Source organism: Heloderma suspectum, chromosome 5, assembly GCF_057233095.1.
Source record: "Heloderma suspectum isolate Gila_16-S chromosome 5, 16-S_ref, whole genome shotgun sequence".
In the NCBI taxonomy this organism is placed as follows: Eukaryota; Metazoa; Chordata; class Lepidosauria; order Squamata; family Helodermatidae; genus Heloderma; species Heloderma suspectum.
This window is the reverse complement of record NC_139462.1, coordinates 95,334,495-95,361,560: the sequence shown is the minus strand read 5'-3', so window position 1 is coordinate 95,361,560 and position 27,066 is coordinate 95,334,495. Positions and strand designations below refer to the sequence as shown.

Here is a 27,066-nt window from a genome sequence, read left to right as displayed (position 1 = left end):
ATCTAAAATAATAAACCAGCCCTTGGAGCACTTCTTCAGTGCTTAGATTTTATTTATTTACTGCATGATTTTATTTATCTGCAAGGCTCGGTTATCGTGAGCTTATTTTGCCTATACATTTTCTCCCATGACGAGATGATGTGGGTGTGAGATGTTAGGCATTATAAATTGTCGGACGCGGAAGCATCAAAGCCCGCCTCTCTGATCTTGCTCCCCAAATTTCCCCTGAATTACTGCAAACAGCCCAGCTACTTCGTCCCCCGGAAAGCCACGTGGAGCTCAGCCGGATGAAGACGGTGGGGGGGGGGGAGAGAAAAAGGGAGAGGGCGTCACGTGACCCAGGCGGGTAGCTGGCTGGCGGTCCGTCCCGCTCTCCCCCGCCCCGGCCGCACGAGCCCAGCTTCCTTCTCCTTGACGAAGGGATCTTCCAAACTTGCTGGCTTCGACGCACTAGCCGAGCGAGCGACGAAGTGCCCAATCAGAGAGGCGGGCGTGGAGCAGGGGCGCGGCGTCTCCAGGGCTTCGGTGGCGTGGCGGAAAGAAGAACGCCGGACGGAAGAGCAGGGTTGGTTGAGCGGTCAGGAAGAAGGAAGCGGCTATGGCGGTGGGGAAGCGCCGCCTCCGATCGCGCCGCCGCTGCCGCCGCCTCCGTTCTTCCTGCTAGCGAGAGAGGCTGGTTCGGTTCGGGGCCGGGGATGGCGGCTCACACGCGGCTGCGGCCGCTTCCCTTGCTGCTCCTGGTCTTCTTGGCCGCGCCCTTCGCTGCTCCTGAGCAGGAGACCGGCCAGGACCGCGAGCCGCCGCCGCAACAGGAGCAGCAGAAGCCGCCGCCGCCACAGCAGCCTGCAGTGCAGGGGCCGGAGCTCGCCCGGGCTGAGGTGAGGGACACGGAGGCCGTGCGTTGTCCTTGAAACCGCCAGAATGGGCTGGGGGGGGGGGCACACTCCACTCTGGAGGCATCAGCCCCTCGCAGCCTGGCGCTTGTCCGATGTGTTGGACTGCAACTCCCATCGCGATCGGAGCCAGTGGTCAGGGACCAACAGACCTGGAGGGCACCCGGTTGGGGGAGGCATACGCAGCCTTTCCCGATCTGGTGCGCTCCTGGTCCTTTGGACTGCAGCCCCCCTCATCCCTGACCATTCGCCATGCTGTCTGGGGCTGATGGGACTTGTAGTTGAGAACATCCCGAGGGTACCAGGCTGGGAAAGGTTGCTATACTATCTTCCACAAGCTTCCCCAGTCCACATGCACCAGACATTCCCCACTCCTTCTGCAAAACAACTTCTCCAGGTATTCTAAAGTGATTGGAATAGTGCTGAAGATGCAGGAAAGGCATCTATCCAAATGTCCTCAATAATTAAAGACCCCTCTGTTCGTCGTCTGCCTTAGCAAATTCCTCTCTCAGTCTCTCTCAGCTCTAGCATAGCTTGTGTGTGCTAGACAGAATGGAAGCGTAGAAATGTGTAGCATGACTAGACAGCAACTTTCACTTACATTGTATTTTGGTGTTATTGTTAGGGCAGACACAGTAAATTGTGGGTAAGCCACTTTGGACTAGAGTCCCCTTCATGGGACGTGTGAAGTTTTATCAGGGTTATGAGCTTATGGCAGGAACCTGGTGTCACCAGTCAATTCCAGGGCTGTCAAAGTGATATCCAGTTACATAAAATCCAATAATATCAAACAGAATAAAAACAAAAGTTCTTTAAAATGGGCCAAAACACTGTGTTCATCACTTAAGGCCCTCTTCCAGGTGGCTCCTCAAAGGGAGGCTCAGAAGTTGGCAACAAGGGAGAGGGCCCTCTTGATGGTGGCCCCCCAATTATGGAATAATCTCTCAAATGAGGCCTGCCTGGTGCCAACATTATTATCTTTTCTGCACCAGGTTAAGACCTTCCTCTTCTCTCAGGCATTTGGCAGCATATGGTGAGGTTTTAATCAGATCCTGGATTTTTCTTAGTGTTGATTGTTTGCAATTGTTTAGATATATGTGTGTCTGTGTGTGTGCTGTCTGTTTATATGTTTGCATGTAAATCGTTTTTATACAACATATTTTAAGTTTTTTAATCTTTGTAAACTGCCCAGAGAGCTTCGGCCTTTAGGCAGTATAGAAATGTAATAAATTAATGAAAACTATTTTAAAAGCCAGAGGCCTGGTAAAACAGTAGTTTTCACTGTCTATCTAAGGTTCAGTATTGATGGAGCCAACTTGTCCTCCCTCAAGAATGAGTTCCATAGTCAGGATGTTGCTAAAGGGTCTCTCTCTCTCTCTCTCTCTCTCTCTCTCTGTGTCGCACATGCGCACACAGCCCCCCCCCCCAATGTATTTATGTATCTGTCAACTGTGGACTATTCATGCATTTGATAAACTGGTCTCTCTCCATGAAAATGTATGCCATAATAAATCTGTTAGTCTTTTGAGGTGCTACAGGATTCGTACTGGGGCAGGACATGGATCTGTCTCAAAACTGGCAAAATCAGGTTTCTTTCTGTTTGTTTCTTCAGAGATATGTCTTTGAGGGGAACTTCGTTTCATCTACTCTGTGTAAAGTAGCCTGAAACCATTATTGCCATCCCTGGGGTCCCTGTTAAGGGACTGCCCATAAAGTATATAATGCATGGGGGGTGGAGACCAAAGTGGTTAAAATAAGTGGTAATTAAAGCAAGTGGATATAGCTAGGTATAGAGCGCCAGCATAAAACTGAATGGTGGTATGTGGTTATTGCCATAAGTTTAAAGAAGAAATGTCCGACTGTTCTCAGAGTGTTGTTAAGGGTGATGGTAGCAATATTCAGCCTTGAAGAGAGAGGTGCCAATTTTCAGGCCTGTGTAGGGAGCCCTACATTTGCCCTGAAAAGAAAGCCTGGTTCATAATCATTAATGTGTAGAGTCAGTCTGCTGTTGCTCAGTAATACTCTGTATATATCTCTAGGGAGTTTTCTTTGTTACATAAGCTGTATGTATCTCTCTGTACACAAAAGGAGCATGGCCACAGATGGGATTGAGTGGTGTTAAACAGTCATGGTTTAAAGTTGAAAGACCAAGAGTAACTGCAAGAGCTGTTTGCTTCTGATTACATCACTGAAAACAGGGCAACCCTCTTGTTTGTCTTTCCTTTCCCCTTATCATTTGCGAATGTTTCATCTTCTAGCAATTGCTGCTCTTCTGCTTGTGGCTCTGCAATATTTTTGCTTGGTCTGGTGAAAATATGGCAGTCAAATGCTCCCAACAGCAAAATTCCGTAGGAGAATATAAACATTCCATTTTTGAACATGTTCAGTCCAGCAGAATACTAAGAGTATGGGAAACAGAGTTTCATTTATTGGAGGGGGTGTGTGTTGTAGTTTGACAGTTGCAGCAATGCTCCCTGAGATATGATAGCCAGTCCAGGAAATAAAGTCCTAGTCATCTCCAGTCTGTGCTCTTCTGACTACTGTAGCTCTGAGAATCTGAAATGGCAGAACTTATTTCATAAGCCAAGCTTATACGTGCAGAACAGCATTGTGTGATTGTTGCCTTACACAAAGGAGGATGCACAGATTGCATGTGTGAACATGCCCTATGTCTGCCATGGCCCAGCTGTACTGGTAACGTATGCCCTTAAGCTATTAATAAATTGTATCTCTCCTAGCAAGCCCCACCTAAATCAGGGATAAAGGTTGTAGCTCTCTACTTGATGGAGGTCCTGCTGAGAGAACATATGCGGCATCTTGTTCTCCAGGCAGAGGAGGGAGCCTTAGAGCAGGAGATCTGTCTGGGAAAATGGGAAGAACTGCCATCTCTTATTATTAGTAAAACTGGCTTTCAGACTGCCTTATTGGAAGAATATAACCTTTCCTATGTTAATGTTCATTTAAAATGTATAACACGTACAAAGGATTCCTAGGGCTGCTTTGAACTTTATACTTGAGTCGGGCATTCTGCAGGAAACACCAAAGTGTTGATAACAAATATACTTCTTAATTGTCCATGGTTCCCCACCCAGCATGGGAATTTAAGGGTGCATGGTTATTTAAACTTGTTCACTCTTTGTGTGCACACCAGTGTAGCCACAGCAAACAATTGCTGCCTAAAATGTGAAGCGGCCTTTAGAAATATAATTGGTAGAGGTCTGTTTGTAGGATTGAACTAGATGCATAGCATGTGTGTAGCACAAGTTGGCATTCTGTAAACCAAAGTTTTTAAATGATGGTGATGATTAGCCAGTTGAAATGCCCCAGGTCACTGTGACCTCTCAGCAGCCTTGAGGGATGGATAGATTTTTGTGATCTTGTTGACACAAAGTAAATGGCAGCAGCTCAAATTCTGTTAACATAAAACATTCCTTTGTTCTCCATGTTTCTGTTGACAACTGAATCATCAATGTTTTCCTGAACATGCATGATGCTTTCCGTTTCCAGGGCCTATAGTAACAATAAATTGCCTTGTGAAAATATCAGCTCATTGGTCAGTTGATGGATAGTCTGATAAGAAACACCTATAAAGGTTTTCCTAAATGCAGCTACAATAAAGTTATATTAATCTTAAATTCCTGACATTTAGTCTTAGTGAACTGACAACCTTGCCACAATTCCAGTAAAGTGCTATAGAGCTCTTGTTCAAGAGCTTGTTCAAGAGCTCTTGTGCAATTCAGAGTTACTTATTGTAACATCGAAAATACCATCGATTGTATTCATACATTCCATTAATCAAAGGTTTCATTAATGCTTCTAATGAAAAAGGGATAACTTCCCTCAAACAAAAAATAAACCTGTTTTATTTATGAGGTGAAGATAGTGAGATTAAGATAAATCAATAATGTAAAAGTTAAAATTGCTAAAGCAATGTAAGAATGACCAACATTAATTTCAATACTGATGATCAAATAATAGAAGATGTCATAAAAAGAAACTGAGATCCAGTGGCCTCAACCTTATTTCCACTAAAAAAAAAATGATTTAAAGCTTTTTAAACAGCTTAGACATGAAATAACTCACCTGTTTGGAAAATATAGACAATTAGTCTAATCGGCCTTGGAGAAGTTGCTGTAAGAACTATCTTTATCTACAAAAACTATATTTTAATTTGCTCTTGATTCTCCACCTTTACTGATGGTTGAGTAATTAGTGTCAAAGGGCTGACAAGGTGAAACATGTTCTACATACTATCTGAATGCAAACGTGAAGTTTTAAAATGGAAAGGTATGGCAACTTAAAATGGGAACTTATGACTTAATTATAAGTGTTAAAACGTATTACTGCATATGTCTGGAGTAAAACTCTTAACAACTGTCTTAATTTATCTATGGTCTCAGGATCTTTTCCCCTACTGTGTTAGAATATACTTTCAGAAGGTGTATTTAAGGTTAATATAATCCTTAATTAGGCAGAATCCAACAGGGTGCTTCCAGACACACACACACACACACACACACCCTTCCACCGCACTGCCTGCACAACAGCCCTTCAGTGTTTCCAGGACAAAACCAAAACAAGTGGAAATGCAGGTTTCTGGAAGGGGGTACATAGGCAGAGCTCGCATAAGGGAGTTCCGCTGGTCTGCCTCCTTCTAGAAAGAAGCATTTCCTCTTGGTTTGGGGCTTCCTCTAGGAAGCGCTAAATCTCCCTTGCCGAAGCGGTGGGTCCTGCTTGCGCAACAGAATCGGCAGGGTGGAAAAGAATTGGCGGGGACATTAGTGCCCCATTGGATACTGCCCTATGTTTGTGCAGTATGATAAGGCTCAGTCATGTGACCGTTGGATTCAAAGGGTCAGAGGAGATGATGGATGGACTTGCTCCGCTCTTAGTTTCAGTGGAATTGGACATTTCTATTTGTAGCATCTTACAAAGGATGCTGGGCTAGAATCCCAGAACTGTAAATAAATGCCTGGCTTGAGACCTAGGTATCTTACACATCAACCTGCCCATACATAGAGGTCATCTGCCATTGCTTTCCTCTGAGTGCCCCCTCTGCCAGAGGTGAAGTGGATGATGATCAGAGAGGGGAAACTTTTGGTTGTAGCACCCATTTGTGAAACTCCCTCTGTAAGGAGGCTTGCCTGGCACCTACACTGCTACCTTTTCAGCAAAGAGTTTCTTATTCTCCAGGCTTTTAAAATGTATTTAATTTAAAACTTTAATCTATTGATCCAGTTCTTTTGCCACTTTTTAAGTACTGCTATTTTCAGTATTGTTTTTATTGAATGTCACTCTTTTTGCTGTATACTGCTCTAGAATCTTATAACGAAGGGTGCTTTAGAAATTCCTAATAGAGATATAGAGTGACAAATCTGGGACTGACAAGGTGATCTAAAGGTTACATGTGAAAGGAGTATGACCTAGAGCTATGGAGAAATCTATCCAGGGTAATTGCAAACTGGCTATAAAGGGGACAGGTGGCAGCTAATGGTAAGGGATAGCCTCTCCTAGAGGAGAAGGGTATCAATGGCTGTTAGTCCTGATGGTTAGTCCTGATATCACTATCAGAGGCAGTATGCCCTGTGTACACCAGTTGCTGGGAAACATGGGTGGGAGGGTGCTCCTGCGGTCATGTTCTGCTTGCGAGTTTCCCGTGGGCAGCTGGTTGGCCGCTGTGTGAACAGAATGCTGGACTAGATGGACCCTTGGTCTGATCCAGCATGGCCTTTCTTATGTTCTTATGTAAAATGCTACCAAAATGTAATGTGAAAATCAGTAGAGTGCAGGTGACTCAGAGTCTGAAGGGCAAAATACCTTCATACTTCATATTTGCTGGGTTGTCTTCAGAGATAAATCATGATTGTGTAATTAAAACATTAAATATTAACAAGTCTGCTAGGACAGGGGGAAAGTATGCTGAAGTGGTTAGAAGTCCTGAGGCTAGACTTGAAGTAACATTGTGTATTTACTCAGGTATGTGTAGCAGAATGCAAGAGGTAGTGCTTAGCTAAACTAAACAATACATTGATAGGTGAACAGAGTTGTTCTGTAGCCCAACACAATATCCACTGAACCACCCTGTTCTTTTATTCTTATCTGTTGGTGCTTACCTGGGATTTAGATATGTTATTTCCCTTTTCCCATTTACAAGTTGGTAAATCTGGAAATTGGTCCCATTTCAATCTTTTAAATGCTATCTTTTAAAACTCTTGTTTAGCCTCCAAACAACTGGGTTGGGTCTGGGTTCAGATGTCACGTTACATAGCCTAAGAAGGAGCTGAACATGGGTTGTGGAGTAAAAGTGGAAGAGGCGGGCTTTCTGCAGACAGCACGACAACCCATTGGTTTTTTAACCCTGTTCTTGGGTTGTTTGATGCGATGTCTGAACCCAACACCCAACAAACAAATGAGAGTTTGAACCCATGGTTTGTTGTTGGTTAAAACTCTGGATTGTTTCTTCCTTAACAACGCAGACATTGCATCAAACAACCCAGGAATGAGGCGTTCCTGGTTGTTTGCGAAACAGGATGCAAAGTGGAAGAGGTGAGTGTGTAGGAGGCAGCTCACTTGTTCCAATGCAGCCCTGGCAATTCATGTTTTAAACAACCCATTAATTGCTGTTACGTGCAGACCTGGTCTCTGTTGCTGCTGCAAAAAACATGGCTGTTTTTCTGGTACATAATTGTAGTTCTGCAATACATCTCTCAGGTAGGGGCATTGACATCAGCCTCTTAACATGAAGCATTTTCTTCAAGCATTCAAGTTTCTCTTTGCTGTGTTGTCGAGGGACCTTATCCTAGGGAAGGGACAAACAATTGGCTTTTTAAAAAACTTCCTCTTCTAAAGAAGCTGGCATTTTAAATGAAGCTTCATTCTGAATCAGCAGAATGAAGGGCTAGAATGATTGAATACTGCATATGCTGTGCAACGTCTTATACCTGTATCCATATATCTCAAGCAAGCAGGCTAATGTACCTATATTTGAGTAGCAAAATTGAAAAGTTTTTCATTTGTCAGAATTCTGGGAAACATGGACAGCTGAGATCTGATATTTTTTTCTCTCTTAGTCTGTGAATCTGAAAATCATTCTTTAATATAATATGTGCAGGAAAGTTCCACAATCAAGCAGCTGGATATAAGAAGTTAATGTTTGTTCTTTGCATTCGTAGTTTGCAGTCACTACCAAGATGTAAAAAGAGATTGAAGTAAAATATGGTCTTCCATGGAAAATTGAAAAGGAAATGTATAGACTTATGGATATATTGAGTTGAAGGCGGGGGGGAAGTTAAATCTTTTTGTTCTGTTTTTCAGAAAGGGCCTACTCCAGTTGCCCCAGTCCATTCTGTCAGTGAAGACTCTCCAGATAAAGCTAACCTGGGATTTATCCATGCATTTGTAGCTGCCATATCAGTCATCATTGTCTCTGAACTTGGCGATAAGACTTTCTTTATTGCAGCCATCATGGCAATGCGTTACAACCGGTTAACAGTGCTAGCTGGCGCTATGCTTGCCTTGGGGCTGATGACTTGTTTATCAGGTTAGTGCTGTGGCTTTCCTGTCCTGAAACGTTATGTACCAAAGCTGCAATCCAAAAAGCGATACTCATGGGCAGGGAGAGCTGTACACAGCCGGAGCTTGCTTTGAGGGTTTTACCATTGCAACAGTTTGTGTTACTGAAGAGAGAAGTCACAGTAGTTCAGAGAATGACTTGTGCATCCATAGAAGGAACTGCTGCTGTAAAAACATCAGAGCTGTGTAATTGCATAGGCTGCAATCCAAAGAAGCGATAATTACTAACATAGAGCAGTATCCAGTGCTGCACCAGTGAGACCCACTGTTAGCACAGTGGGAAGTTAGTGCTACCTAAAGCAAGCAGAAACAAACTGAAATGGAACAGGTTGGTTGAGCTATCAGAAGGAAGTTCCACTGACCTGTCCCGTTCTGGAAATTAAAATTTTGGCTCATTTCTGGGGCTGCTCTAGAAAGGCTCGTTTCCTTTTGGACTAGCAGTGGTTCCCGCTGGTGCAACACAAACAGCCGAGGCTCAGCTAATGCATTTAGTTTAACTAAAACTTGACAAGCATTCCTTAGTTGCATGTATAAGGTTGGTTCTTTAAGGGCTAGTTTCAGCAGTAATGTTCAATAACCTGTTTAATAAATGGTTTGGGGCTTCTTCAGAATAAGATAAATTGTGTATACATTAATAATTGAGATAACCAACCTTTGTAATCTGACATATAAAATTGAGCTTCTTTTGGTGTTCCTATAATAAGCGTGATATACTTCTGCATTGAGCAGGGGGTTGGACTCGATGGTCTTATAGGCCCTTCCAACCCTACTATTCCATGATTCTATGAAAGATTGTGTCAGGAGGGTTTGGCTGTGTAACGTAGTGCAAGAATACAGAATATTTCATGAGGCCTTGCCTCTACTATATCTGTTGGCCAACTTAATTCTTCCCAAATATCCAGGGTAAAAATAATCAGTTGAACAACAAGAATTTGCAAAGTGCTGGTTGTGTAACAAACTCAAAGTTGCGTGGAGGGCGAATCTGAAAATGTAAAGTAGAACAAAGTAGTTTTTTGAAAACAATTGTATTAAATTTGTTACCAAGGGGGAAACTCCTCACCTGTAAAAAGCTGTGAGCCTGAGGCTCATTGCAGCTCAGGTAATGGTAAACCATGGTTTAGTTTGTGTCTGAATGAATCCACTATGTAAATTCATATCTGAACCGACTATCTTAGCCAACCACAATTTGAAGGTTTAATTTAACTATGTTGTTTCTTTGAAATAGGAAAGATAATTATTTTAAGGGTTCTACCCTTACAGGTGGCCTCAAAATAATTTTAAATAAATAAAATACATTACCTTAAACTGAAATTAAAAGTATTAGTTGGCTAAGAAACTAAGCTACAGTATGAATCGCCAAGTCCCCAGTTCAAATCTTGCCTCTGCCATTAACTTATTAGGTGGCTTTAGACCAGCAATTGTCCTAGCCTCTAATTTGCAATATGGGGATAATACTGACCTACTTTACAAGGTTGTTGTAGAATTACTACCAGATAATGTATGTGAAATGCTCTGGGCATTCTGAAGAGCCATATAAATGCCACATATTGTTGCTATGAACAAGACTCTTTCCTGGATCAGTGAACTTTAGTTTGTAAAAAATCTCTTGCATATGTGCACTAAATACCATGCTAACACAATACCCAGAGCGTGGAATGTTGTTTACATGTTCATGTATGGGTTTTTTGGGAGTGCTATACAGTCTAAGAGACGCTGTGGGTTAGCAGCTTGTATATATAAATTCTGGGTTAAGAATGTCCTAAATAAAGTTCCTGGTATAGGGCAAGGGGTCCCCCCCCCATGAACCATAATCTCCAGATTCCTCACTTTCATTTTCTTAAAAAGCAAGACTCTATCTAGCCTTTGAAGAACCTGAGATATGAGGCAAAAAGTACAGCCAATATTCTGCCCAATCTGTTTGTGAGAAACTAGCCTGCTCCCACCTTTCAGAGTTTTTAGCCAATGAATGAAGTCATAGCAATGTTTAACACACCACTGTCTGGGTGTGTTAACCCTTCTGGTTATGTTAAGCCTGATGATATTCTTTTTTTTTAATCTATTTTTATTTTATTTTTATAAATGAAATAAACACTACCAACAATATAATCAAAATCTTCAGCTTCCATCATTACAGTATTCTAAGAAAAAAGGGAGGATAGCAAAAGAAGGAAGAGAAAAAAGCAAAAAAAGCCTGATGATATTCTTAAGACAGCTATACTGTGTTTGTGCATTTGGTTTTTTTCTCTTGTTCCTAGGTGGGTATTTTTAATCCCTCACTTTAAATAAAGTTTTGTTACAGTTCATTATGCTTCTTGAATGTAATACTCTTCTGCATTAGTGCTGTTCAATTCCTAGGGTTTTTACTATTCTGTGCAGGCTTCTAAATGTCATAGAATGTGATGCTAATCAACAAAGTGCACACAGAAGGAAAGTGTACAGGTGTGTTATAGCGCTGCACGCTATGTGTGCAAATTACAACCTCAAACTGCTGTGCACTGCAGTTTTATGCCACTCCCCACCCCCAAGAACAATTCCTGCAGATGCCTATGATTCCAGGTTCATTCCCTGCCCTTTCCAGTTAAAGGGTTTGGGTGGAAAGTCTGGGAAATATCTCTGCCTGAGGCATTGAGGGTTACTGCTGCTCAGATATGATAATTAGTCTGATTCAACATGGCAACACCTTAAGTACATGGCTTGCAAAGTAAATTGTGAGCATGAAGAAAGAAAAATCAAGTTGTTGTCTTGCTACGTGGTGGGTCTGATACAAACCTGACGTATTGAATCAAATCCAGCAGAGAGAGGGCAAGCTGGAGATCTAAGAGAAGGTATGGAAGTTGCCCGCACTGGGACAAGTTGAAAGAGTTCCTGAATTAACAGCAAATCTAATTCTCTGTTATCCACCCTGCAAACTTAATTCTTTTAGGCAGAGGGAATAAGCAAAGTCTACTTCACAGGTAATCTGACGTGTTTGCATTTCCATCCTTAGTTTTATTTGGCTATGCTACCACAGTGATCCCCAGGGTCTACACCTACTATGTGTCAACGGCACTGTTCGCAATTTTTGGCATCCGGATGCTACGGGAAGGCTTGAAGATGAGTGCAGATGAGGGTCAGGAAGAGCTTGAGGAGGTTCAAGCGGAACTCAAGAAGAAAGATGAAGAAGTAAGTTAAAGTCTGTCGAGAAAGTGAATATGCTGCAGAAAACCTTAATGAAATTGGGAAGATAACGGAAAGCACCTGGGTGCTTCACTGCATTTGTTCCTAGTTAAGAATTGATCCAACAGGTACACAGTAGATAAGAACATGCTTCCACAGCTCTTGTATGGTGATTGCATTGCAAAATATATCCTCTAATGTCCCATATAGTTTTAACAACTCTCAGAATTACTTCTGTGCTTCATTAACCTGGTTCCAAATCACTAATACAAATTAGAATCGGCATTCCACTTTAGCTCCCATGTTAAAGTCAGGTTACTCATACCATATATGCTTTAGATACGTTCTGCTTCCATGTCAGGATGTGAAAAGGAGGAATCCTTGATTTAAGAACCCACAATTGCTAATATAGATAAGTCACTATGCCATTCGAAGTGATTTTGGAAGAGTGGAAAAGCTGAACTAAATTGTCAATATTTGTGATAAATGCTGCCTACTGAATTAGTGGTGTGTAAAAACTCGATTGTAAATCTGGCAATAGCTGTATATGTGGTATTTACTCCCGGGAGGTGATGTCAGAGAACAATGAAAACTAATATCTGCCTTTTTTTCTAGCTCCAGAGAACAAAACTGCTCAATGGGCCCGGAGACGTGGAAACAGGAACAGGCCCCACTGTACCTCAAAGAAAATGGCTGCATTTTATTTCTCCAATTTTTGTGCAAGCATTCACTTTAACATTCTTAGCAGAATGGGGCGACCGCTCTCAGTTAACCACAATAGTTTTGGCAGCAAGAGAGGTGAGTGAAATGCACGTTATCAAAGAACAGAGACAACAAAATTCTTAAGATCTAATTAGATACTGAGGGCAGTATCCAGTGCGACGCTACCGCTAATGTAAACTACATTGTGCTAGCGCAAGCAGCCTCAAATGCACCAGGAATGGCGTTTGTTGTGACAGGTTTGTCATGTCAGTTAGCATACGCTGTTGGTGTTCTGCTAGAGGTTGCTTGCACTAGCTCAACCTAATGTAAGTTAGCAATAGCATTGGATGCTGCTGAGACACTTCAGTGTCTTGACCTCATTGGGGCATGATTCTTAAACAGCACAGTGGTTCTCTACTCTTGAGTTCCTGCTTGCGGTGCTCATGGTTTTAGTCCATTTTTAAAGGCACAGTCACAGTACATATGGACCTGGTTTGCTCATAATGCTAACCCATGGTTTATTTAATCCATGGTTTGTTGCCCTATCCTGGGTTTGTCTGGCTGATGATCAAACAAGCCATGGTTTGTTTTCTTAATCCATGGGTTGTTTGCTTTCCCTCCTTTTTGGCTGCACCTTCCCTGTATCTCAAATGCCTTTGTGGTGCTATAGTACTGGCATGTAGAGGGGCTGGGTTTTTTTACCACCTTTGCCCATTGACTCTGTAGCCTGGTGAAACAACCCAGTAACAACCCATGATTCTGGATTCCCATGTAACAACCACCCATGGTTTAAACAACCCAGAGTTCGCAACCCAAGAACAACAAACCATTTGTTCGTTTTCTGGGTTGTTCATGATTAACAAACCATAGTTGGTTAGTGCACCTAGGTTCACACATCGTGACAGCCCGGAATTCAACAACCCATGGGTTAAATAAACCATGGACTAGCATTATGTGCAACCCAGGTCACTCTGTGGTATGTAATGTAATTCCTCTGGCAAATTCCTTTCCTTGCTCTTTTCACCTCAGTTGAGGAATATTAGGAACTACAATCAATACATTGCTTTGAGAACTCCAGGCTAAATAGGTTTCATATTGATGGATTTCATATTTTCATTATACTGTTTTGCATGTTATACTGTTGGATGCAATTCTACTGCTGCTTAAATATCTAATCTATATTATTATTATTATTATTTATTGCATTTATACCCCGCCTTTTTTCCTCTTGCAAAGAACCCAAGGCAGCCTACATTACCCTCCTCCTCTCCATTTTATCCTCACAACAACAACCCTGTGAGGTGGGTTGGGCTGAGAGGCTGTGACTGGCCCAAAGTCACCCAGTGAGCTTCCATGGCCGAGTGGGGACTAGAACCCGGATCTCCTGGCTCCCAGTCCAGCACTCTCGCCACTACACCATCTCATCCATTTATTCCGCAGCTGGTAATCCAGGTGCTGCTGCTGCTTATTTACAGTTCTAGTCTTCCAATTTGGCTTGCTTACAGAACCCTTTGTATCTTCAGATTCTTGTGCCAATGTGCTCGGCAGCAGAGCAGAAAGAAGTTATGCGATGGCAGAAGTGGCCTGGTCCTCGGAGCAGGCAGCCAGGGAATGCCGTGGTTGTTGGCCATTGTTACACATATGAGTAAAGAACAAATAAATAGCTGGGGGAACAAGAGAGAAGGGGTCTGTGTTAAGTACAGCCATTTGGAAAGTATACAGTGGCTGGGTTTGCACGATAATGGAAAGAAAATAAGTCACAGTGGCTTGTTCTAGGGTTTCAGATTGGTTTGTAAACCACTCCAGCTGCCCACCCTCGCCAGGTTCAGAAGTCACAACAACCTAAACCCAGGGTGGGTAATTATGCTAATTAGGCAACTCGCAGCTGGCATGTGTGGGGAGGGAACATACGCCACAGTGGCTTGTTTTCCCTCTGTGATCTTGTGAACCCGTCCAGTGATTTTAGTTTGTGGGTTTTTATAGCTTCTTACTTCGTTGCAAATTTATTTGAGAATTAATTTTTGTGAAAAAGCTCCTAAGCTTACTAAACAAAATAAAATTAGTAGGGCGATGAGTAGCTGAATCTGATTATGACTGAAGGCAAGAATGTCTCACTGGAGTTCTTCACATGGAGTGATGCTGCTGTGTGGATTTGTTCAAGAGGAGGCACAATAATGCATCCTTTTGAATCCTTTTAAGAAGTGCACTGACACACCTACTGCAGAGTAAATTCATTGAGGCATTGCAGCAGTCACACCCAGTTTGAATATTAGAAATTGGCTTCCCAGGGTGCAGGAGTACCTTAGTGAAGGTATTCCCCTGGGATGTGTACCGTATGCTGCCATCTCTTTATTAAACCAGAGGAATCAGTGAAATAGCAACTGTGTGGCTTCCAGACAGGTCCAGATGAAACACTGATGGGTCCAGGTCTAGTAGGCTGCTGTGAGCTCCCTCCTTCACCCCCAGCACTGAACTCTCGCCCAAATCTCATGCATTCGCACGTGCACAAAGAAAACTATGTCTAGAGATTTTCCTAAGGAAGAATTACAACTGTGTAGCGGGATGTGATCTTTCTGCTACAACGCAGCTGTGCATTTTCCTTGTGTGCGTTGCTTAGAGTTACACTGCATGACATGTGGAAACCTACGCAGAGTAGGAGTAATGGAGAAAAGAAAATATCTTCAGCCTTCGGAGAATTTTGCTCATTGCTGATCTGACTTGTCTTTTCCTGCTTCTGGTAGGTCCAGGGATGAATCCAAAGGGTAGAAAGGTTTAGCAGGCACTCCTCCAGAATATTTCCCACTACCCAAGCTTTTGGTCACAGGTCATATATAGCATGGATTACTTTTTAGAAAGTGTACAGGTACTTAAAGAAGCCTCTTTCACTTGGTCCCAGGAGCAAGAGCTGGGATGAACCTGTGTAGGAAGTGCAGTGCAAACAATATCTCCTGCAGTATTTTAAAGTGCTGCTTAACAAATCTGAGGCACAGACTACTCATTTGCCCTGTGATAACACCCATATTCATAACAGTAGAGTGCAACAGGGAATTTGCAATGATTTTCATGTTCCTCACTGCTTTCTTAGAAAAAGCCAGATGTGGGCAATGTATGGCAGTGGTGAGGAAAGTGTGGCCCTCCGGATGTTGGACTGCAACTCCCATCTGCCCTAGGCAATGGTGAGGGATGATGGGAATTGTAGCCCAACATTCCGGAAGGCCACAAGTTGTCTGCCCCTGGTTTAAACTTTATGATGCTTCTGTTCCTATGGCAGCAGTGGGTATTTAAAATGAGTTGGAAAAGCACTCATTGTTTCCAGTTATATCTCTGTCATATCATTCACCTCCCCTTAAATGATAGCGTTGTTTTGCTTCATCTCAGGAAGCAGCTGTTCCATGAGATCACCCTCGTCATTAACCCTAACTTTTGATGTGGCTGACAATATTCTGTGCATGTGTTTTGTCTGTTCATGCCCTCTAAAAGCATTAATTGCCCGTCCTTAAGAAACTGTTGCCAAGACCTGTGGGCTTCAAGCTGTACTGGATGTTGACCTTGTGTATTTGCCCAGGATCCCTATGGTGTGGCAGTGGGTGGAACAGTTGGACATAGTTTGTGTACTGGCCTAGCAGTGGTTGGAGGAAGAATGATAGCACAAAAAATCTCTGTTCGAACTGGTGAGTAAGCTTTTTTGTAAGGATAGCGGCTTGTTTAATCCTTACAAACTGAGGTGGAAGGTGGGTTCAGTCTTAGAGGCTAGGTTGCAGCTAAAAGCAATCTGTGTGTGTGTGCGCGCGCGCAGTGAGTATGTGAGGCACTATGGTTAATTTCATGTGAGCGAAGTCAAAAACTACTGTTCACCTGCATGAACACTCAAAAATGCATCAGCCATGTGCATGCTTGTACTCGGTCACCAGAAAGGAATGACATACAGCCTGCGTGCTACTAATAGTATAATTTTAATGTCTTTTCTTCTTCTCCACCCAGCCACCTCCTGCCACCATAGAATTTTATTGTGAACTGAATTATTGGAACCTGAGGAATAGTAATTTTACACTAGCAGTGTTATAGTTGCTTCAACCCTGATTCATGTGGCCACTGTCATGTTAAACACCTTTTCATCAATTTCGGTTATGAAAGTTCAAATTGACGACCACATGAAATAGAACCACATAAGTATTCTGGTGCTCATGTTGATGTCGTAAGTGGGCATTAGTTTAGTGCTAGGCTGTAAAACCAAAATGCGGCAGAGGGCCAAATTCCCCATCCACCAGATGCTGGCAGGCTGTATCTATAACTTGAGGGCTGTACCTCAGTAATGGAACACGTGCTTTTCACGCTAAAAGTCCTAGGCTTAATCCTTGACATCTCTATGTAGGACTAGGAAAGATTCCTGTTTGAAATGGCAGACAGCTGCTGCCAGTCAGAGTATGAGGCAGCTTACTATGTTTCTGAACGTTTCACCAAAAATGTCAGTTCCACTGTGATTACTGAACATTGGCTCTCTAAATGAATCATTGGTTCATAGTGTTGACTGACCACTGCAAACGGTCTACTTTCTAGAGTATATTTCAGGAGTGGGGAAAATGTGGCATGGAAAAAAGCTGCACTGTTAAATGTCTGTTTTTTCCCATCTGCCTGCCGGCCTCACCTCCACAGCAGGAGCCATGTTATCTTGTCGTAAGCATGTGAAGTCACTTCATGCAGTACTTGAAGAGAGAGCAAGCATGCCAGCCTGTCATTTGTGGCATCTTGGCTCTGTTGAGTTGTGTGTAGTGCAGTTCAAGGGTTGTGTTGGAGTTCCTTGGTTGAAGACAATTTAATGGAGAAGATCTTGTCATGACGCTACAAGAGTTGGAAGTGGCTTAATGTGCCGTTTAATGTGCCAGTCAGTGCTTGAAGAAGGCATAAGGGCATGGAAGTTGTTTACAGGGTAAAATAGAGCTCTAAGATGCATTGTGAAATTTGTCCTTTACCTAGGATCTAAGCACCCTTTCTTTTTTTTCTCTTGCAGTGACAATCATAGGAGGCATTGTTTTCTTAGCATTTGCATTCTCTGCACTATTTATAAGCCCAGATGCTGGTTTTTAATGAGATGTCTTCCCCTTTCCTTGAAGATGTTAGAAGCAACAGACCTACTCCTGTATTTCTGTATATAATGTACAGCTACTTGGTAAAACAAGCACTGAAGATGGAATGCTGTAACTTTTATAGTAACATTTGGTTTGGTATATTTTGTGGACGCAACCTGTGCTGGAGACTTATATACTCTATATATTTGGGTCATGAATAATATATGTTTTCTTACTGTTGCTAGTTCAGGTAAACTGAGATCCACCTCCTGAAACTTCACAAGGTTTGTGACTTTGATTACCATTAGCCATCGCTTAAAAATCCCCTTTCTGGATGAATTACTGCTACCTGTGGCTAGCAGTTATGCCTTATTAAGTGTCTAGTACAAAGTATTAAGGAGAAACATTTGCCTCTGATCTTGCAGCCCAAGCACACTGTTCCACAATCAAAAATGACAACTGGGGAAATGGAGAGCTGGTCTTGTGATGAACGTGCCTACTCAAGAATTTGTGAATACTTCATTTGCAACTGACTTGTGGGGAAAAATCAGGATATTTTAGAATGAAATGTGCTTATTTGGAATTTAAATTCCTTCAGATACACAATCCATCTAGAATCTACTAGATCAAATCCTTTTTTTAATTTATACCAAACATTTGCTGCATTTCCAGATTAAAGTACTTACTAAGGTGTTCATTGTTTTCCTTTTAGTAACTACAATGTAATATGGAAGAACATGAATAAACTAGGTGTGCCCTGTTATAGAAATGTAATTGCTTTGGCTGGTAGCTTAATTCAGAGGAAAATACTGTGTAGTAAACTATTACTGCTCAGTATTTTTTAGTGGATGCAAGTGTTACTTTTGACTACTGTCAGTGTGTCTCTTGGGTAAATATTCCTGTGATTTCTTAAGGTTGCTACAACACTTAAGTCATGCATTCAATACTATAGTGAGTTAAAGTTGATGGTTCAAGAATTTGAATAGTCTGTGCTTGAGACACACCTCCAAGCAATGAGTAACTGTAGTGGTTTAAATGTTATAGCTGGTGCTTATATACAGCATATGGAAACTACAGTACCATTAGAAATCAAAGCACCTTTCCAAAAGTAGTCTTCGCAGCCCTTACCTTCAGTGGAGGGTTCAGCACACACTTCACTGCTAGTTACGTAACCAGACTAAGTAGCCAAAGAGGAAGAATTACTGTAAGTACTAATTCATCAGGATGGATGGAAAGTTTACTTGAAAAATAAACTCCTTTGTAAAGGTGACTTGATTATTCTTGTTTCTACTGCTGTGGTTTTCGGAACAAGTACAGAAATTCTAGGCTGGCAGCTGAAAGTTTCTAAGTTTCAAGGAGTAAATGTTTTTGCTACCTTTATTACAATCCCTCCTGCAAGTGATACTGGTGTCCTATAGCCTATATGCCTAATGTTATGCACTGCGGTTGCTTGGGGTGAGTCTCGAGGCTGGGTGTGAATTATGAGGTGAATCATCTCTGCACTCTAGAAGTACAGGTGCTGTTCCTGAATAAAGCTCTATTTTGAGATGATTCATTTCCTACGTCATCTTTTTACTTGGAACAGGAAGATCAGGGAATAGGCAGTGAGGTCAGCCCTCTTCCTCCATAAAACAGTTCTGGCAGTTAGATGTAGTGGCTGATGAAAATGGGTAGGATCATGTATTTTGAGCGCTATAGTATATAGAATGCTATAAAACTATGTATGATGTGTTACAGTGAGGTGGGGGACATTTTATTGATTTTTTAAAATCTTAAATTTGTAATTGGCATGTTCTCAGGATCTAAACCCTGGTTCTGCCTCTACTATAGCTGTTACAAAGTTTTGCTACAACTGTTGCTGCCGATCTTCCTTCCCTACTACATAATCCATCCACCACTCTCCTGTACTGCAGAAAGAGAAAAAATGTATTTACTTAACTACATTTTTTATCCTACTTTTCAGACAATTGTTTCCCAAAGCAGCTCATATCAATAAAAAAAGGGACAGGCCCTGTCATCAAGGTTATAAATTAAAAAGACAAGATACACAAGGGAAGAGAAGTGGAGGGAAATCAGTTTTTCAAGGCCAGTACCAGGGCATTTAAATACACTTTGGGCCAGGCTCATCTTCCAATTCAAGCAAATTCGCTATTTGGCTGCTGGATGGGGCCTGAGTTTTCTTTCTCCTGCAGTCCTGAGGCAAATGTCAGTGGGAGCCCAGTGTTCTTTCTGGCAGGGAGGGGGAAGTGAGCGACCTGCAACTTTTCCTTCTCTGGCTGATGGATGGACCAGGTTGGTCACCCCTTTGGTTCTTATTTCTGGGAAGCAGGGGGTGCAACCTCTGAGTGGACCAAGGCCCCCTGGCTGATGGCAGAAGCCAGAGTGTGCTTCCAGTCTGCTCTCCAGTCCCAACAGATCCCTGGCCCCTTTGTTAAGCCTGTTCTCCAGCAGAGCAGACTGGTTCTTTTGAAAGTGACATTAACAAGAAGTCCCATGAGAAAACTAAAAGTAAAAATGAACCAAATTTTCCTTCTGTTGTATGAGTGCAGTTTGAACTATATTTAGTACCTTTTTAGATTACTGAAAGATGGATGTTGGCAAAAGTATTGCAGTGTGGAATGCTCATGTTGACTGCAGTGAGCCCTGCCCTTCACTACAATACTCGATTCCATTCCCCACTGTTGCCATTTTTTCCCCAATAGTCAAAATTCCATGATCAGTAAGCATACTCAGTCCTCATTGGTCTGTTTTTGGAGGGGTTTGCAAGCCTGCTGATGCCTCCTTATGCATGCATGGTGCCTCTGGCTGCATAAGTACCTGCACTCTCCTTTGAACACCAGACATAGACGGGGTTATTGCTATCAAGAAAGGAAAGGTTCCTCTTGTGCAAGCACCAAGTCATTACTGACCCATAGAGGGACACTGTTTTTCCTCGGCATTTTCCTGGCAGACTGTATAGTGGGGTGGTTTGCCATTGCCTTCCCCAGTCCTAACTACCTTTCCCCCAGCAAGCTGGGTACTCATTTTACCAACCTCGGAAGGATGGAGGGCTGAGTCGACCTGAGCCAGCTACCTGAAAACCAGCTTCCACTGGGATCGAACTCAGGTCATGGGGAGAGTTTCAGTTGCATTACTGCCACCTACCACTCTGCGCCACACGAGGCTCTTGTCTATTGCTATCAGGCAATAGGATTAATTTTGGTAACTTCACAGATTTTGGAAACTTATACAAATAGTTGCCATTATAATTTTTCCCAGTTTGCAGATGAGCAACTGAATGGGGAAATGTTAACCTAGGACAAAGGCTCAGCTGTGATTTGGAGTGTCAGCTGCTACATATTACACTAACTTTCATTAGAGGCTACTTCTACTTTGTTTAGTTCAGTGGGGCTTTTAATGAGAAGATAAGGAACCATAGACAATTGGCTTTCAATGGTTTTCTGGAAGACCACTTCCCTTTCTGTGATTTTCACCTGCAGTGTGGAGCCACAGGCCTGTTGGGCATATCCTAAGGTACATCCTTAATTTTCATGGAGAGACAGTGAGATGCAATAGAGCTGTGAATGGTGCTCTTGTGTGAACTAAATGTATGCCCTAAAATATGCACTTGAATTATCTAGCATTGGGCATCCTTGAAATATATGCAAAGGTTACCTTGCATGATTCAGTGTAGAAAATATTTCGAAGAGGGGGAAAGTTTGCAAGCCACTTATTTGACTATTATCCAGACATATTCCAGTTGCACGTGATAAAAAAAACCCTTAACATTGGTTCCTTCTCTGTGGCTCTTTAAAAAAAGACAGCACAGGTGAATCATCTGCCTCCTTTTTAAGAACTATTTTTGAGAAGCAAATAAATGAAAATGAAGGGAAGTGTGAAATACAATTTTAAAATGTCTCAAACACCTCCTAAGCACATTTGGACATAGGAAAATATTTATGTAAGGGCATTTCTAGTCAGGGTTTCATGAATCTCCAATTCAGTGTATCTGAGACTGTTCTGATGTGCTACTCCAGACCCACTAGCAGTCAGTGTAGACTGCTAAAAGAGCTAGGGTAGCACCTACCACATTAATTGGTAGCACTTGCATTAGGTACTTCTCCCCCCAACCCCCGCCCAATTCCTGTCTGCTACTGTCGCTGAGGGAAAGTAGCACCACACAGACCAATAAAGGTCAAGACATAAAAAGGTATTCAAGCCAGAAACATTACTAAGACCTTAATGCTACAAGAAGCAGAAATTTCAAATGTTATATTTATTCAGTTGAAAACTGACACTTGGTAATGGTCACATGAACACTAGGGAACCATATCTACAGTTTCCTGATGTCAGATCATGAAAATCGCACAGGCTTTCTACATATACAAATCTAATGCCAAATTTTAAAAATGCAAAACCAAGACAATGAAATCAACACTGAAAAGTATCCCATTAGACAATTTTAAAAATAAATACTTTTACCTTTTAAGAATAAAAAACACTTTCAAAGCAGCTGTATCTTTAAGAACATTCCCCTCCCCCAAAAAGTCTTCCATAAATTTTGATTGTCTACTAGTGCAGCACCTCTCGGTCAGAGCTGGGATCTGTATATCAGGCAACACAGTATTTTGTTCATACACAGTGTTTCATTTTGTGTCTGTGTTACTGGTAGGTACAATATCTTGGAGTAATATAGCCTCTCATGCTGCTAGCAACACCCATGCGGATGAAAAAGCATGAAGCATAGCAACACAGACTGTAAAGTACTTGTTTATTAAAAGACAGGAATGTAGTGTTAAAAAAATATATATTGACAAACTACCCAGTTTCATAAACAACCAAATTAAATTTTTAAAAAGTTTCTCTCAAAGCTTGTCTTATTTACTGTGAGCCATTCAACATTCAACTTCAGACAATTGTATACACCTCGGTTCATTCAAAAATGTCTCCCACTTTTTTTCCCTAGGGGACAGAGAGGAAAAAATAACCCTTTCCCTCCGTTTTATATAAAAACTTACTTCCAGACATCCCTTCCCACCACATACCATGTTTCATCAATAAATTTCTAGTGGAGACAATTTGAGTTTGACACACATGCTGACATCAAATGACACCATAACATTAAAAAAAAAACATGCACATCAAAATGGGTGTTTGCTTAAAAAAAATACAAACTATAATTGTGACTGAAGCAGTCTACTAAAGGCCACATCTGTAAACCCTCTACACATTTTAATCCTAAGGACCACTTAGAATCATTTAAAAGGCTCTTAACAAGCCTCCTGTTGATATCTTTCTGACAATTGTGCAACATGTTTAAAAATCAGCTCTAAAGCATAGGTGTGTAGATTTACCCATTTCCTACAATTTCCAACCAATATTAGATGCCTGCATAACCTCGTATTTAGAGTCACAAAGGATCACCATATTGAGAAACATTTTCCAGCAATGCCTCTTTTCGACAATAGTCTACATTCCGAATCCTTTGCCCCTCCCTTTGTGAACAGTTCCATTGCCTAAAAATAGTAAACTATTCGTAATGAGTTTTGCCCCAATAAAGTGCTTACATTTGCACACATCTTCCAACCTAATTCAGTACGATACTCGAATAAGATAGGAGGGTGACCACCTTGGAGGGACACAAGCATGGCACTTCAGAGACACATCTTTGACTTGCCAGTCTTTCAAGGTCCAATGTCATATATTCTTTGGGGATTCTCTCTTGGCCAGACAAGTGCAAAAGGCCAGTGGGATAAATCGGATTCCTCTTTCCTGGCATTTGTAAAGTGGTATTTCCTATCCTGCCCCAAAATATGGTTACCCTGCCTATTCCTAATCCCAGTAACTAGCCACAGTGACTAGTGGGGTTACTGATCACACATGTCCTTAAGTAACTAGCTGAATTAGGACCAACTGCTTTGTACTTGGTGTATGGATGTTACGTAATTTTGGTTGTCGGTTGGCAGCAAGCAGGCAGCCTACAGAAGGTGGTGACACACTGGAGCACCAGCACCAGCAAGTAAACTTCTAGATTAAAAATAATGGAAGGCATATGGAGAGCTCTGACTATAATCTTTTAATACGTGTACAAATATAGTATATATATATATATATAATATATTAAATATAATATAAAAATATTTATACAATTCCCGCTTACATTCCCAGAGGCTCATCTTCTGTCTTCTTCCCTTCCCCCATCCCCCAGATTTAAGCAAATCCAAGCCATATTCCTCAGCAGCACTTTCTCATACCTCCTGCTGGTTTTGTTGTTGTTGCTTTAGAACTAGTGCATTACCACAACATTCACTCATAAATCACCATGCCCACCCTTCTTCCCCAAGTACAGACATTTGGCCACATTACATTCCCGATGGCAGAGAATTCACTCCTATAGCATCTACTGGGATACAACAGCCTTGCAGAAACAGCTGAATTATCATGAGAGAGCACCAGAATTCTGTTATCCAACAGAAGCAGTAGGTCCTCTTAAGTGCAGCATTTCCTAGTAACTGGCAACGCCAGAGAGAGGGAGAAAGAGAAAATGCCAACATAACTTCTACCATGAAAGGTTCTGTTTCTGGCCTCTTTCAGATACAGTTGCCTGAGAAATGTTTTTAAAACATTGGCAATTTTTCACTTTCTCACTCCCTTCTCTATTATCTACCTTTCATAGCAACCTCCTTGAAGTCTCATCATAAAAACATTATAGCAACTATTGGTTGTATTTTTGCTCAATGAACAAAAAGAGGTTGATACTAAATAAAAGTCAGCTGACCAGTGGTTCTGCTCTGCATTCCCAGTTACAAATACCTTACCATTTAATGAGCACTATTAAAGCTCCCAATTCTCTTTTTTAGTGCTATATTGTTAGCTTAAAGCCCAAGAGGATGTCTAAACACTAAAATAATGTAACTACAGTAGTGACCTTTGTTCAACACAGCGTAATTTAGAACTACAAGCAGAATGGTATGGCAGGACAAAGCTATCTGCAATTAAGTTAATACAGCAGTTTCCTCACAATATGTGCTTCCTCCACATTTAGACTAATTTAGGGGATGCCACCAACTCCCTTTAAAGAATACAGCATGCGGTTTCCTAGAAATGTCAACGACAGGTTTCCAGTCCTTGCCAGGAGGGCAACTAGTCCAACTCTTTGGTTCTTTATTTCTTAAAACTGTGTCTCCTTTCATTATGGTTCTGCTATTAAACTATTGGCTATAATGTGTGTGTCGGAGGGATGGGGGAGAGAAGTCATGCAAGAGTATGGCAATAAAGGGGACTAAGAGTTTGCCTCAAAAATAACTGCTGCTATCACTTGTTACCATGGTGTTGTCATTGTTAAAGGCTTTGTTCGCCCAGCACTTCATTCTTAGTATCTCACCACACTTTGGTTACATTAATAAAGCTCCTCTATCATGCTCCATCTTTCTTGACTCAGATATTCCCTTCCTCACAATCAGATTCTTTTTCTTTTAACTACCCAATCTATCTTTCTATTAAAACTTGTTTTCTCTGATGTGGTTTTAAAACTAGTACCATAAAATCTATTCAATGTTTATTTTCTAAAACTGTACAGAATTTCTGTGGGATCTTTTTATTACCTTTATGACGTGAACTGGCCATCTGAAGTCTTAGTGCGATAGTATCCCTTTTAGAAGTTGCAGACCTGATTATCTCTTATATTTTCCGTTAAAATTTCTGTAAATTTGAATCTGAAAGGCTTTAGTAAGTAAGTGCTCATAGTAATTACTCAGTTCTGTTTTGGTATCATGTAGAAGAACTGAATTTGTTAGTAGATGAATACTTAGGTCATTACATTATGTGTATCCACACAGTTAATGGTCAAGAAGAACAGTGCCAAACTTTCAAAACACTTACAATTCTTAATTTGTACCATTCCCAAAATATGTATATACAAATACAACAGAGATATAGCTATGAAGCATGTTTTGTTAACAATGTACTAAGACTTCAAAAGTGGTCATAAATTCAATATAATGTAATTAGAGATGTTTAACGCTATCACCTGAATAAAAATCAAGGCACTACGGGTTTTTGTTTGTTTGTTTCAAATGACCCTGAATAATTTCTGATTAAATGAAGGTCGAAATTTTCAAAGGAGAATAAAAAGATTCCAACAAATTCCGAGGTTACATTTCTCACCACAGAGAAGGTTAAAAAGTGCCTACAATTAATAAATTCAAATATATTATTGTGCAAATTACTCCTATATTTGAGACATTCTTGAAAATTACTTTTATATTTTTAAACCTTATTTTTTACATAAATATTTCCAACTATGTATTATATAAAAAGATAGCTTTGGGGAAGTAAAATTCCAAACCATCCTCAATAGAGCAGTGCAAATTCCTATTTTTTTCCAAAGAAAAAAATTTGAATACTTATGAAATGACAAATGATATTTATGAAATCGAATGTCTTGAACTCCCACAGTTCAAAAAGTTTCATCAATAATTTAACTGCAACAATTGCACAAACCAGCACACCATTTTACCTCATTGAACAAACCATGACATCACACATAAACCACAAACAGGAGACTTGTGCCCACATTATAAGTGATGAAGCATGTTGAAGAAGACAAACGGGTATAAACAGACGAAAACAGCAATCTGAGCATTGTGTGAAAATTTAGGGGGAACGTATTCAAACCAACGGTTTCATGCATCATATAAAATATTCTGCTCTCTCGCCTTTTATCCAGACATATACACAGTATTTTACAGTATCTGTACAATGAAGATTGATTCCACACAATATTCTGAAAATATTTACTGTCCCATAATATGAAAAAATTAACTTTCATTTGGAGCATAATTGCAGGCATACTTTAAAAAAAACAACCTGCTGTAGCAACAGCATGTCCATTGTAACACTTAATCTGAGGGAACTGCTAAAAACATCAAGATATTTAAGTGCCCTGTTTAGTCCACTGAACATTTTGAGACTTGATCTGGACAAGTTAACACATGGCAGTACATGCCTTTGAAGGAAAAATGAAATACAGAACCAGAGCAACTAGATCCCTGGCAAAGGTAGCCATCTCCCTGTCCCCATCAGACTTTTGTGCATTTATACTTATTGTACCTCCAACAGCATTTTGCATTCTATTCCTCAGCAGACACATTCCAAGCGGTTAGAAGGATATTCAGTACTGCACTTTGCAAAGTCTGTAGGCTTCTCTCTCTTTGTTGCCAGTGCAACTATTAATGAAGCAGCCCCTCCTACTGGTTTGCTGCCTCAATGCTACTGTGGCTGAACTTTGGAGGCCTCTGTCATGCTGTCAGTTCTGTGTCGCGAAATCTGCTGCTGCTGCTGGGACTGATGCTGCTGGTGGTGTGACTGGGTAAAAGTGCTTTGTTGTAGTGGGAAAGCAGCAGAAAGAATAAGCTGAGTTGACTGATTTCCATGGAGCAACCTGGATGTCTAGAAATATACAAATAAGGGAGAGAGAGAGTTAGGGCATCTCTGCCCTGAGAATACACTGGCATATGATGTTTATCTGACAGCTTAACAGGGATCTTCAGTGTTTTTAAAATTAAAATCTTCTGTCCTCAGAGAAAGGAATGCACTACATCTAACCAGTTTGGTCCAGTTTACTGGCTTTCAGGTTGTTGAGATTTTTCCTTAGTGTAAACTTGCCTTTGACTGAATGGGTGCAGCCCTTTTCTCTC

The 27,066-nt window shown here is 41.3% G+C and overlaps 2 protein-coding genes across 14 annotated transcripts in view; one reads left to right on the top strand and one right to left on the bottom strand.

Annotated features, from left to right (window-relative positions):
• The first annotated feature begins 557 nt into the window (after nt 1–557).
• On the top strand, nt 558–17,827 carry TMEM165 (transmembrane protein 165). 2 transcript variants are annotated; one of them, XM_084856744.1, is made up of 6 exons: nt 558–878; nt 8,208–8,433; nt 11,452–11,627; nt 12,237–12,419; nt 15,889–15,994; nt 17,332–17,827. In XM_084856744.1, exons 1-6 carry the CDS (start codon nt 696–698, stop codon nt 17,406–17,408), a joined length of 951 nt encoding a protein of 316 aa, XP_084712870.1. In that variant the 5' UTR covers nt 558–695; the 3' UTR covers nt 17,409–17,827. The 2 variants fall into 2 exon arrangements, with proteins under 2 accessions (XP_084712870.1, XP_084712871.1); XM_084856745.1 differs by lacking the exon at nt 558–878 and adding an exon at nt 885–1,926.
• The window catches only part of CLOCK (clock circadian regulator), a 76,729-nt gene continuing 67,078 nt past the window's right edge, over nt 17,416–27,066 (bottom strand). For all 12 annotated transcript variants that reach the window (XM_084856731.1, XM_084856742.1, XM_084856741.1 and 9 more), the window contains one exon: nt 17,416–26,818. In XM_084856731.1, the coding sequence (XP_084712857.1) occupies nt 26,639–26,818 (180 nt within the window). In that variant the 3' untranslated portion in view covers nt 17,416–26,638. The remainder of the gene's footprint in view (nt 26,819–27,066) is intronic.